The sequence below is a fragment of the Trichomycterus rosablanca genome, chromosome 11 (assembly GCF_030014385.1).
Source record: "Trichomycterus rosablanca isolate fTriRos1 chromosome 11, fTriRos1.hap1, whole genome shotgun sequence".
NCBI lineage: Eukaryota > Metazoa > Chordata > Actinopteri > Siluriformes > Trichomycteridae > Trichomycterus > Trichomycterus rosablanca.
This window is the reverse complement of record NC_085998.1, coordinates 36,666,025-36,679,891: the sequence shown is the minus strand read 5'-3', so window position 1 is coordinate 36,679,891 and position 13,867 is coordinate 36,666,025. Positions and strand designations below refer to the sequence as shown.

Sequence of the window (13,867 nt, the reverse complement as noted above, 5' to 3'; positions counted from 1 at the left end):
ACCGCTTATAACCAAAATATAAAAGTGAGGAAACTTTTTGAAGATCCCTCGTATTTATGACAAAAATATGGGGACGGACCTTTACTTGCCTGCATCTGTGTATGTGATTTAACCACATTAAAGTCTAAAAAAAGTGTAAAAGTGTTTAATTTACTATTTCTAATTTTTTCCATTTACTTTCTTTTTATAGTTTTGAGGTTTAAAATGATATGGGACGCCTGAGAACCGTATAGCTGGTTGACTCCTAAAGCCCTGCCCATCTGCTTTGTGTGGAGTCTTTTTCCAGGCCTGATATGGATGGATGCAAGGGTGTGGGGTCAAGAAATGTCCTCAGAGGGAGGGTTTGGTGTGTGTGGGCATCTTTGAGGACACTCTTGGTGGTTATGAGCCTCCTTTAAATCAGAGAATACATCAAAGATCCCCCACGTACATGCAGTCGTCTCTGAAGTTTAACTAGGTGTAATTCTATACGGTTCGTGTGTAGGACCAGGTGTGGCGAGCATGACCCGAGGCTCCGGATTGACCTAAAGATCAGGTGACTGACAGAGCTCGTTGTTTTTTTGTGTGACTGTCATTGTGTTTATTAATATGGGATTAAAGTAATAAGCAGTTTGGTAGAGCTGAAGGAGACAAAACAAATCAAGAAAGTCTGACTGTTTTGCTTGTCCATGTATGTGTTCTATTGGACCACTGAGGACTATTACTCATCTTACTCTACGTTATGTGCCCTGTGTGTGATTGTGTGTTATAAGAGAGCCGCAGAGACCCATAAAGCGTCCTCACCTACAGTATAAAGCAGTAAAAAGGACCGACTTCACATACTTGCGATCACAGATATCAGAAATATTCCATTTATAAAGCTCACTGCCTTGCTTTCTCAATTTCTGTGTGCACATGTGTGCAAGAAAAATGTGTTTCCAGTTATGTGTGTGGAAAAAAATATACACCCACATGTGAACACTTCAAACGTCACTGAATAGTTCAGTTCCCATCTGGCTGGAACTGAACACACCCACCCAAACATACACATACACACACACATGCACCCACACACCTATACACATAAATACACATGTAAAAGGACTAGGCGGGGCTTTGTGGGGACGGGTGTAACAAAAATACGCTAAAAAAGACTGCATGTGAAAAAATCTGTTCTGGAACAATACACATAGGAGTTGTAACTAGTCATAGAGCTTTAGAGCTTCATTGGTTGAACCTAATTCATCATCATCCTCATTTTTAAGTCATCTGAAGGGTCCTGACATGATCTCTAGAAATAAACATCTATGTTCAGGGGCATGTTTAGGACACCTCAGTATAACTTGTTTTATAAATGAATTGGGTCAGAAGTTTCAGACCCTCTTCACTGAAAGCCTGATTCATTGCTATCAGCTTCCGAATCAACAATATAGAAATGACCCGATTATGGATGTAACGATGCACCACAAGACAGTTAATAACCAATTAGAAAAATTCCACGATTCAAACCGGTTGAGATGTAAAATGAATCGATATTTACTTTAAACAGCAGAGGGCACTGGCGCTATACACCTCGCCTGGCTGCCGTCACTGGCGCTTTACGTCTGGTTGCCAGGTTCGAACAATTAAAAATTGTTTTGCATAGTTTGTACCTACCTCAGAATAAAAGGACATTCATTATTTAGATAAATAAAAGATAATCACAAATACAGTCTTTTATTTTATATTTTAAAGAGAAATAATAAAAGGAAACGTCATAATTTGCCTTCAATTTCATTTTGTTTAAAAAAAATTGGGAAAAAATAGTATCGTGCACCCAGTGGGTAGAGTGTTAGATGTAACGCATCTCTAGACCCGATAGATCTGCACACAGGAGGGTCAGACTACTTGTCCTTTTTGAGGCAGAAGGTGGATTGGAGCTATGGGGGTGAAATTAAAGAACGCAAAGCGCAGATGAACAGAACTTATAATAAAAAAAAAAAACAGTTTGATATAATTTTTTTCTGTAATAACAGAGAGTGTAAACATTAGAAACCAAATTATTTATTTCTATTTCTAAGGTTTAAGAACCCCAATCTTTTCAGAACTGTTGACGTGCCTTTAGGTATTTAGGCTGGTGTGATTTCAATTCCGCTGTGGTGTTTGTGGTTTTAAGATTATCATTAAAGTTAGAGGAAGTAACAAAGATTTTCAATTCCTTGTGATAAACTATGTGGCAGTATCACAAATAACTCACAGTAAAAGTACAACTGAGGCAGAATAATAAACACTGAGCAGCTTAGAACAACTTAGAATAAAACGACAATTACAATCAGATCAATTTTCTATTAACCAAATAACTTCAATTAAATATTTTATATATTTTCTTGGGCGGCACGGGGGCTCGGTGGGTAGCACTGACGCCTCACAGCAAGAAGGTCCTGGGTTCGATCCCCAGGCTGGGCGGTCCGGGTCATTTCTGTGCGGAGTTTGCATGTTCTCCCCGTGTCTGTGTGGGTTTCCTCCCACAGTCCAAAAACAAAACATGCAGTCAGGTTAATTGGAGACACTGAATTGCCCTATAGGTGAATGAGTGTGTATGAGTGTGTGTGTGTGTGTGTCTGCCCTGCAATGTACTGGCGCCCCATCCAGGGTGTAACTGTGTGCCTTGCACCCATTGAAAAGCTTGGATAGGCTCCAGCACCCCTCCACGACCCTGATTGGATATGCGGTTAAAAAAAGTAAGTATATACTTTCTTTATTTATTCATTGACCCCCTTTATATGAATGAGAAATCAATGACAATAGTCACGTCATGTCACTACACCGTCATCGCTTTGTGATGGTTGTAGTAAATGATAAACGTTCATTCATTCTTTATCGTTATTATAATCTGTTGCTTTACTATTAGTCTGTACAGAGAACACTGGGTGCAAACTGGGACTAAACCATGATGAGAGTGCCAATCCACTGCTCTGCATAACATATTCACTCACTCATCCTTCATGCCCAAGGGAAAGTAGGACCAGACTCAATGTTTTTGGGAGGCGTGATGTAACAGGTGTCCCTATAATCAGTACCCAAAGATGGGATTTGTACCTGAGCTGCCGAAGCTGTGCAGCACCAACACTATGTGCTATGCCACTGTGAAGCCCCTTGTGTGTGTGTGTGTGTGTGTTTGTGTAACTGGGGTGCATGAGTCAGTGGAGCAGTAGAACAGCACACTCATCCTCATTTATCACAAAGGTGACAGAGTGAGAGCAACCTCACACACACACACACACACACACTGTACAGAATGAACAGTCCACATCCTCCTCAGTCCATCTAAGGTGGTGCACAACCTCTGATTCTTGTATTACTCATTTCTACTATGTGTGGTTCTGTCCAAATATGTGTGTGTGTGTGTGTGTGTGTGTGGAGGAATTCCTTATCTATTAGAAGTCGGACTTCACATAGACCCACTTATTTCTCTCCGCGTGAGTCACTTGCTGGTTTTCTCAGGCTCTGTACTTTAAACGTAGAGAAAAAAAACACGCCTGTATCCCAAATTCCACAGATTCCTGGGAAACTGGTGGACTCTTGAGCTTGTTGATAAAAGACTGACCAAAAAAGCACGACCCTACACCCACTCACGCCCACACATCTGCAGTGCGTTAAACTGAAATGGAGCCATCGATGGTGACTTTAAGTGCTCCTTGATATTAAAGACCTCCCACACACACACACAAACACACATGCATGCTAAGCTAGATTTTCAAATGTAACCTGATTCTGTGGCTTGCATGATTGCATGTTTTTCTTGTAGGATATTTCATACCAGCACCTGGCTGTGCATTTAAGAGGAGCCACATCAAACCAGGGGGTCGAATCAGGGGGTCAGGTGTGGCCGTAGTGGCCGACAGTGTAAAAAAGACCATAAAAGATCACTGAATTACCCAAGTCTAAACTCACTCACTCACTCCGTCTTAACCGCTTATCCAATCAGGGTCACGTGGGGGGGTGCTGGAGCCTATCCCAGCTTTTCCATGGGCGCAGGGCACACAGTAACACCCTGGACGGGGCACCAGTCCATCGCAGGGCAGACACACACACATGTACACACCCATTCACCTATAGGGCAATTCAGCGTCTCCAATTAACCTGACTTGGTGTTTGTGGACTGTTTTTGGACTGTGGGAGGAAATATTTTTTTTCTATATTCTCCGCGCCCCTTCCGACACGTACGCAGTCCCTCAATCCCTTCTTTTTCACCTGTGCCTTGTTGGATTCACACATGAGGCTCTTCCACTTCTGCACAGGCAGCTTGGTCTGCTAACCAGGGTCCTTGCACAGCGTTTTGAAGACCCCACCCACTTAGTCCGGCCTTTTCCCACCCAGCAGACTCGGTGGCCAATTTTGTCTTTTTCGCCCGTGCTGTCGTTGGATCCGCACATGAGGCTCCTCCACTTCTGCAAAGGTGCCTCGGTCTGCTAACCAGGGTCGTTGCACAGTGTTTGAAGACCCAGCCAACTTAGTCCGACCTTTTCCCACCCAGCAGACTCGGTGGCCAATTTTGTCTGCTGCAGGCACAGCCGATTGCGCCCATTAGATGGCGCCCAGCCGACCGGTAGCAGAGCAGAGATTTGAACTGGGGTGTTTAGAATCTCAGTGCTGGTGTGCTAGCAGGATATCCCGCACCAACGGTGACAGAATTTTGAAAATTGATCAACATTTGCCAAAATTACACTGTGAGTCAAAGAAGGGACCTCTGTACCTCTTCTGTACCTCATCTGTACCTCTTCTTTTTTTACCAGGAGTGGATGAGCGTGTGGTTGATACTAAAGCAGACTGAGCACGAGGTTTTAAGAGATCCGTTTCGCTTCTCTCATCCCTCATTCATTCATAATTAAGCAAGTGTAAATCTAGCAGAGCTTTTGAGAGTCTAGGGAGATGACCTCACGTTACTGGATACCTAGTATGCCATATATACTCTGCTCTGATTGGTCAAAAGTGTCTCTGGTATAGGCTAGGCTTTCCTGACTGGAGATTGAATTCCTCCTGAAGCTCTTTCTGAAAGTCTGACAGTGACTTTGCAGCAAAGAGAAGATTTGGAATGACAGTGTGAGTGTATTAAGTCAGAGCTGTATTCTGTACAAGCAAAAATAACCCTTCATTTTCAGTATCCGCCTCATTCTGGTCAGTGTTGCGGTGGATCTGATGCCAACTGACGTCTGACGACGAGTGTTTCAGTCGATGTTACTGCAGGGACGAAGAAAAGTGAACGTGTATGTAATGATTTAGTGTAAATGACACTTAAATTAGATAGTACTAGTGCGCCGCTATGTGTGATAAACCCGAGGTGATATATTTTAATAACTGTGTGTTTGTGTGAGGAAGGTAACTGCTACATGCTAAGCTATTATCTCTGATTACCATGTTGATTAAGGGGCATCGAGTCAAGTCAGGAAACTGATTTCATTTACGCAATGAAACAGGGAAATTATTAGCAGTCGCTTCCTGTTCTGTTCTCACAGCCATCAGAAGCAGATTTCAGGATGGAGGTCAGAATCATGACAGCACAACCTGTCAGTTTGCATTAAACGTGTATATCACTCACTGTGTTCTGGGGTTTCAGTGTCTCAGTTGTAAGTTTGCATTTTCTCTGATGTTAGAACGTGTTCACGCATGAATAAACAAATAAGAAGATTCAAACCCATATCCCGGCGGTGTTATAAACCGCTGCACCACACGAGCTCCTATAGGCTTAGATGTTTTTATTAATGTTGGATAAGAACTGGTGAAATAGGACCAGACATTATTGCACATATAATCATGGCCAATCTATTTCCTCGGCTGCTCCCGTTAGGTGTCGGCGGCGGATCGTGATCCGCATTATTGATTTGGCACAGTTTTAACTCCAGATGCCCTTCCTGACACGACCCTCCCTATTTATCCGGGCTTGGGACCGGCACTACAATGCACTGGTTCATGCATCCTAGCGGCCAGGTACCTACAGGACAATTCAGTGTCTCCAATTGCATGTTTTTGGACTGTGGGAGGAAACCGGAGCACCCCGAGGAAACCCATGCAAGCAAGCCTTTTCCTGTGTAATATGCAATTGGCTGTGAAATTCACAATTTTCTCCCCTAATCTAGTCGTGTCCAATTACCCTGATTGCATCCTCCACTGATTCAACCGTCCACCGCTGACTGAGGACGCTTCTCAACTGACACACGCCCCCTCCGACACATGCTCGGTACAGACTGCATTTTTCACCCGCACAAGTCGAGTTCATATATACCGATCAGCACTGTGCACGGAGAGCCACACCCTGATGAGCATTATTCCTCAGCCCTGTGCAGGCGCCATTAATCAGCCAGCAGGGGTAGTAATTGCACCAGTTATGAGGACCCATTATTCGGCTTGTCCCTAACCCTATGAACAACAGCCAATTGTTGTTCATGCAGCCTCCCATCCCAGCCGGATGGCAGAGCTGAGTTTCAATACGATGTATTCGAAAACCCAGCTCTGGTGTGCTAGTGTATTTTACCGCTGCGCCACCTGAGTACATTAAACTATTAAGGTAGCTGTGCTGTGTATTGTAGCTTCTATTTATTCTATTATTCAATTTATGAGTGTTATTTTGTACACTTTTTCTTAAAAAATCCATGAAATCTGTGATTTATGAATTATGAGGTCTGTGAAATTTAGTAGCGACTTACTCATTAAGCTCAGCACTGGCTCTCTGTATGTGCTGGTTGTTGAAAACACAACTCTCAGTTGTGCTAAAATAGGCAGATGCACATGGAACTTCCCTAGATCAGAATTACTAGGCTTTAGTGTGTACTTCTATTTATCCTAGGTCTAGACATAACCATTACTCATATTCCGTACTGTAAACCCAGACCAGTAGCAGCTACAGAGCCTCAGTCTATCTCAAACACGGGATTTCCTTGGTTTAAAGGCTGGTGTAAATGACAGTGTGCACGTGTGTGTGTGTGCAGCACGTGTCTGTGAGCCACACTAATGACATCTTTCTTCCTGTAATCCCACTAGATTACACTCTCATCCCACACACACACACACACACACACACACACACACAGATGAACTTTAGAAAACGACTGGATTGAGTCCAGCTCCGTCTGTAAAGCAATCTGTGCTAATGCACGGATTTAAGATGAGGGAACCCGGAATTAAAATCCAGCATGAGAGTGAAGAACGAGTATTTTAATCATACGACTTATCAACCTGTTTAATAGTCGGAGCAAAGCCATTAAAACTGCTATGATCGTGTGTATGATCATGAACCTTGAGGAGGTGTAACATTTCAGCCGAATACTGCTTAGTATGTAGTGTGGGACCTGTTTCTTTATTCAGAACACACACACACACACAAACACGTTACACACTTTTATCTCTGTAATGTAATTTTTATGCAGTTACAGCTGAATATAAGATCTGAGTATGTCGTTTCGGTCCTGGGATTTTAGTTTTTTACTGTGTTCACTGCTTTTTACTGTGATTGAACTATTAAACTTTTTTTTTGTCCGTTGACCTTCCGGGTACGTAGATTGCGCAGTAGTCTATTACGCTAGCCCATCACCTCCAAGATCAGCCAGCCTACACGTCCTTCATCCTAAAATAGCATAAAACCTCACTTACTCTCTTTCTAAGCCGCTTATCCTAATCAGGGTCGTGGAGGAAGGGGGGCATGAGGGTTCTGGAGCCTATCCCAGCTCTCAGTGGGCTGTCTTCCTCGGAGCTCCCGGAGGAAACCCACGGACATGGGGAGAACATGCCGACTCCACACAGAAAGGACCCTGACCGCTTTACCTGGGAATCGAACCCAGGACCATCTTGCTGTGAGGCGACAGTGCTACCCACTGACATAATTGAATTCTGGATGCAGAAAGTTCTATTAAATCATTCAACTTTTTGTTCTAGCAGCGTGTATTTGTGCTGGTTCTTGGATTACATCTGATCATCAGGACAGTGTTCCTCTTAGCACACAACCAAATGATTACGTAATCTGTAAAGTGTTTGTTTTATAGTCAGTACAGATTTGATTCATGTTTAAAAAAGTATTATAAAAAAATGCGTAGTGAGATTACTTTTTAATTTGTTAAAAAACAATGTGTCTTTTTTACTTTTACTATTTACTTTAAGTACTTTTATACTAATAGTACTTTTACAAGCAGCGTGTTTAACTTAAAGCATTTCTGCAAGGCAAAGTGGCTCAAATTTCTTCACAGTGATGAAAAAGTGTTTGTATTCGCTGTCATTGCTGCTAAAGGAGGTGCAAACAGCCCTTACATGCATGAACATTTAATTTTCCAGACTTTGCATGTAAAAAACAGCCAGTCCCAGAAGAACATGGGCTTTTCTGAACACAAGAGTCACACTTTTGTCTGGCATAAAAGTGGAAATACAGTACATTTTATAGTTCGAAATGTATGATGGAAAGTATTATGATGGTGTAGATAGAAGGGCTTTTTGCTGTATTGAGAGCTGGACAGTTTGCTGGAAACAAAGACCTCCATTCTGTATCAGAAAGTTTTAGAAAATAATATAAGATCATCCGTCCGTGAGCAGAAACCGGTGCATAAATGGGTGATACAGCAGGACAGATTTCTAAAATACAAATCATAGTCACATGACTGACTCGGCCACTTTGGTTTCTTTACATGGTCTCATTGTTAAAACATCGCTGAATCCACCTGAAACAAGCATTTCATGTCCAAAAATCAAGCCGCGTGTTTAACTTTAAGCATTTCTGCAAGGCAAAGTGGCTCAAATTTCTTCACAGTGATGAAAATGTGTTTGTATTTGCTGTCATTGCTGCTAAAGGAGGTGCAAACAACCCTTACATGCATGAAAATTTCATTTTCCAGACTTTGCATGTAAATAGCAGCCAGTCCCAGGAGAACATGGGCTAAAAAAAATCTGAATCCACTTTAAACCAATCCTAGCAGAGCTATATAAACACGACTTTAAAGATGATCTGAAGTGAAACACACACTCGAGTGTAACAAGGACGATTAGAGGTAAAAAGGAACAAATATGCACAAACAGAGGAACTTGTTCTGGGAAGATATCACGGTTGATAAATACAGCTGTGTTGTGCACTGTGTGTGTGTGTTTAAACATTCCACGTCCACTAAGGCGGCCAAGAAGTTGCCGTACTCTCCAGACGGACAGCTGTGTTCTTGTCAGACAGCTGGGAATAAACCCTGTGATGATGGAGTGAATCGGAAACACAAGCATTTCGTACAACAACCTGCCATGAACGTGATCTGTAGGTGTGGACGTCCTCCAGAGATCCTCCCTACAGAGTTTGGAGGGGAAGAGAACATTTATCATCCAATTTTGGGAATGTCGAAAGTGGTATTTCCCTCCGACTGAAGCCATGTCTGTTAAACATAGTACAGAGAGACACTCCCTAATGACTTAATGACTGTAACCCACCTGCTGCAGTTTACCAGCTGCCCTCAACTGTATCTATTAGTGAAAAATGACCACTACATGACCACCACTGACTTGTATTTGAATTACACTGAAATTAAATGACTTCTTAAATTGTTTTCTGTCTGTGGGATGCACATAAATACAGCCCACTCCATCAACTGACACAGCCAGTGTCCAGTGTGGTTCCAATATGTACAAACCACTCCTAATACTGTTGCCCTCCGGGGCAGCTTGCTCAACCAGGGTGGTTGAAAAATGGTCATCTTTGCCTGTCAGTTATCTTTGCCTTCATGCCCCCTTTTGGCCATAATGGCATGGCAGGTAGGCATGATTCTTACTCACTTACTTTCTATACTGGTCATTCTAATCAGGGTCGCAGGAAGGAAGGCTGGGGGGTGCTGGAGCCAATCCCAGCTCTCAATGGGCGCAAGGCACACAGAAACACCCTGGACAGGGAGCCAGCCTTAAAACCTTAAAACAAGTGTCATTACGGTATGTTAATCAGTAAAAGGTTTACACATTCCACGTTAATCTCTATTTCTTAAGAACTCAGATCAACTGGATTTACAATGTCAGACAGCCAACGGTGTGTATGGTGTGTACGAGTGTGTACAGACGCTGCGACATTATAAAAATGTGAGTCCAAAAACCTTCTTACATCCCTAATTTTTGTTGAAATAGCAGCTTAAGCAGAAACAAAAGCATCTTTACAGCCTGATAATGAGAAGTTTCAAAAGTAAAGGCTTAACTAAGCCTGACCGGGCTGTACGTTACCAACCCAGGAACTGAATAATCCGGACAGAAAGAGTCGCTGTCTTTGAGAAGAAAGAGAGGCTAGAATAGGGATCTTCACACAAACACTACCTGCTGCTTCGAACTCCGTCGTTGGCCAAGTGTGTGTGTATATGTGAGGGAGATTTTAATTGCTGTGGTTTCTCATTGCCGGACCTGTCTACAGTCTGTGAATCCCAATGCACTACTGCTGTTGTGTTTTCCCTGCTGTTGTGACATCTTATTCTTGGAGCCATCATGCAGACCCCCTTCGACACGTTTATGAACCTCACCTGGACATCCAAAAGACTTAGACGACCACAAATCACTCTTGTGATACTAACTAACTAACACAGATTAAAATAGCAAAAATTATTTTAAATTTCTGATTGCTCTTAAGGGTGGCACTGTGGCTCAGTGGGTAGAAGAAGAATCGATTTCCAGGCCGGGCGGTCTGGATCCTTTCTGTGTTGAGTTTGCATGTTCTCCCTGTGTCTGTGTGGGTTTCCTCCAGGAGCTCCGATTTCCTCCCACAGTCGAAAAACATGCAGTCAGGTTCATTGGAGACACTGAATTGCCCTATAGGTTAATGGGTGTGTGTGTGTGAGAGTGTGTGTATATGTGTCTGCCCTGCGATGGACTGGCACCCCGTCCAGGGTGTTACTGGGTGCCTTGCGACCATTGAAAAGCTGAGATAGGCTCCAGCACCCCCTCGCGACCCTGATTGGATAAGCAGTTAAGAAAGTGAGTGAGTGATTTCTCTTGAGGTTTTGATGCATTTTAGGCAGTTCTTGTCATTTCTATATCAAGAGCCACTAGAATCAGGTCGGCCATGAATAATTTGGTTTTCATCCTGACCCTGGCAAGTGACCACCTATGTATTATTCAATGGGTGCAACTAGTCCAATATAAATGGGTAAAGAGAAGTCACCAGCTTGAGTCAAACATAATTTATAACCTGAAATTAGAAGTTACCTCACATTATAGGACTTTCTATCCCACCATGTCACCCAAAGTTGCTTTATGAACCTTTCTGTCTTTTAGAAAACCCATAGTAATTGAAAATAAAAAGATGTGTACGAATCGTTTAGTCACTGAAAATGAACAAGTGCAGAAAGAACTGAATTCACAGGACTGTCAGGACGTATCTAACAAGTTTATGTAACCCTTCGATGATACCTCAACATCTCACCGTCTGTAATTTTTACCTCCAAGCATTTTTATTACACCAGGACGTGAAGATTTCTCCTCTTTGCTTGCAACATTTATTCTGTTTAGAATTCAGACTCTGGGATTATTTTGCCCCACTTACACCATAAGAAGGTAAAAACCCAGAATGAATACTGATGTTGTTTTCTCATTCAGTCTCTCTGTCTCTGTCTCTCTCTCTCTCTCTTTCTCTCTCTTTCACACAGATCTTTGCTAGTTGGAGCTGAAGGCTCCTGTGGCTCCACCATAGCAACACTAATACTGTTTAAAGCTTACAAGACGTCCTAAAAACGACCTGAATTCTAACGATCAGAGCTTTTAAACACCTCAACAAAAAAACAACAACCTAAAGCCGTATTTATTTCCCATGACAGAGATTCGAATTGCGTAAGGATAGAAAGTAAAAAGTTTGTGAACCCTTTAGAATGCTTCCTTCATTCTCATAATGCTGCCTGATCCAAACGAACATCATCATAATTCTTATACTTTAATTAATGAAATGTGGGTTTAAATATTGATGTTTTTTTTGTTTTTTTTGCTTACCACTGATGACCATTCGGGTGAAGCCCTCAATCAATCATTAATTTAGTGATTTTATTTAGGCTGCAGGTTTTTCAGTTTAATGCTTCCCTTGCTCAATGTGTACTAAAATTTACCCCACATTCTATTGGACGCTTTATATACTATATGGTCAAAAGTATTCGGACACCAGATCATGAGATTATTGGACGTCCCATTAAAAAAAAAAGGCTGACCTCTATGTGATCTTTTCAGCTGAGCTTTTCTTTACGTATACCCTTGCCTTGTGCACAGAAGCACAGTCAAGCTGGAACAGGAAAGGGACTTCCTTTATAAAATTGATTTATTAAACCTGTTAGTAATTGTTATGGATGGAACACATGAATTTAAAAAAAATAGAAAGGAAGCTCCAACATTTTTTCTTCATATAAAGTAGGTTCTCTATATACTAAAATGTTTACTGAGGTATAATCAGCCTCTGAGTTTAATCCACAGTTTAATTACAGTATCCTGGTTTTACCACTGTGGTAGTGTCATGACACATTAAACCAATCATTTAATATCCAGCATAAGGGGCTGATGCATTTTTACATACTGTGGTCTAATCTCAGTATCCAATCATTTAATGTCCAGCATCAGGAGGACAATACATTTATACATAATGTGGTCTAATCTCAGTATCCAGGACTGTACCCGGGCTTAAGGATTGCACTTTTGGTCTAGAAGTGCAAATGTCCAAACGTCATTAGACCTTGATTTCATTTGACATGTTTGTATAAATCAACCTAAAGTTCCTACCTGGTAGACGGTGCTATAGGGTAGGTGTGTGTGTCTCAGTCTCCTGAGAGTAGATGAAGCCAGATCCAAGATGACATTTTGCCCTGCACACACACTTTCCTCCAGACTCAACAGTACAGCCTCCATACCAACACGGATACACACAGATACAGGTCTGACGGACAGGTAATCCCTCCTCAGTTCAGGTGCATGAACACGTGAACACGAAGTCCTCAGGCACTGCTGTGATCTTTACTCTTCTTTTCTTTCATGTCCTTAATCCCCCTTTCTGTCCTTCCAAATGCCCCACGGGAGAAGCAATAACCCTCGTCTGTGCTACGTCGTCTCACCAGACTCTGTCTTTCTTTCTCTAACTGCAGGGCTCTATTCCCACAGGAACGAATCATGGTTGACCCAACACAAACATTCCCACGTAGAAAGGACAAACTTTAGGTTCCCCCCCTCCCCACCTCCTCTTAGGGTTAGTTTTAAAGCGACAGCCCTGTATCAGAACTTTTAGGATGCACAGACCTGCACTGAGTCCAGAGATGAACACTTCTTCTTCACACCCAACACCTTACAAGTCTCCCTGATGAGGACTGATTCAGGTTACACTCCATGACCTCGACACCGATAAGATCCACAATACTAGAGTCTCCTCTTACACGCTAAGCGAGAGGTTGGTGGATGTTGGATTTCAAGATTCTTATCTACTTATAAATGGGACGATGACTGTAGTACCAATGCTCCTAGTACTCTGTGCAGAGTATATATCATACCATCTTATATCAAACCCTAGTTACACATACAAGCACAATCGTCGGCACAATTCTTGACAAATGTGTGACGTCACGCTTGCTGGTTTTAAAATGTTGTAATTAAGGCTGTTTCTGGTCCATCATGGTATTGCTTAGTCAATGTGAGATGTATTCCTTCTTTCCATTTGCTTAGAGTGACAGTGTTCTCAAGAAATAAATAAATAAAACTACATTACAAAGAGCACTTAATGAATTCACATTTACAGAAACTTTAGGGTGAAGTCTGAACCGTAACGGATTCATCTGACATTGAATGAAGTTTGTTTGTTTGTTTATTAGGATTTTAACGTCATGTTTTACACTTTTGGTTACATTCATGACAGGAACGGTAGTTACTCATTACACAAGATTCATCAGTTCACAAG

General features: G+C 42.2%; 1 protein-coding gene across 1 annotated transcript in view; it reads right to left on the bottom strand.

Moving 5' to 3' along the window:
• The window catches only part of frmd4a (FERM domain containing 4A), an 89,245-nt gene extending 76,241 nt beyond the window's left edge, over window positions 1-13,004 (bottom strand). The window contains exon 1 of the mRNA XM_063004285.1: window positions 12,706-13,004. Coding sequence (XP_062860355.1) covers window positions 12,706-12,831 — 126 coding nt within the window. The 5' untranslated portion in view covers window positions 12,832-13,004. The remainder of the gene's footprint in view (window positions 1-12,705) is intronic.
• Window positions 13,005-13,867: the final 863 nt, after the last annotated feature.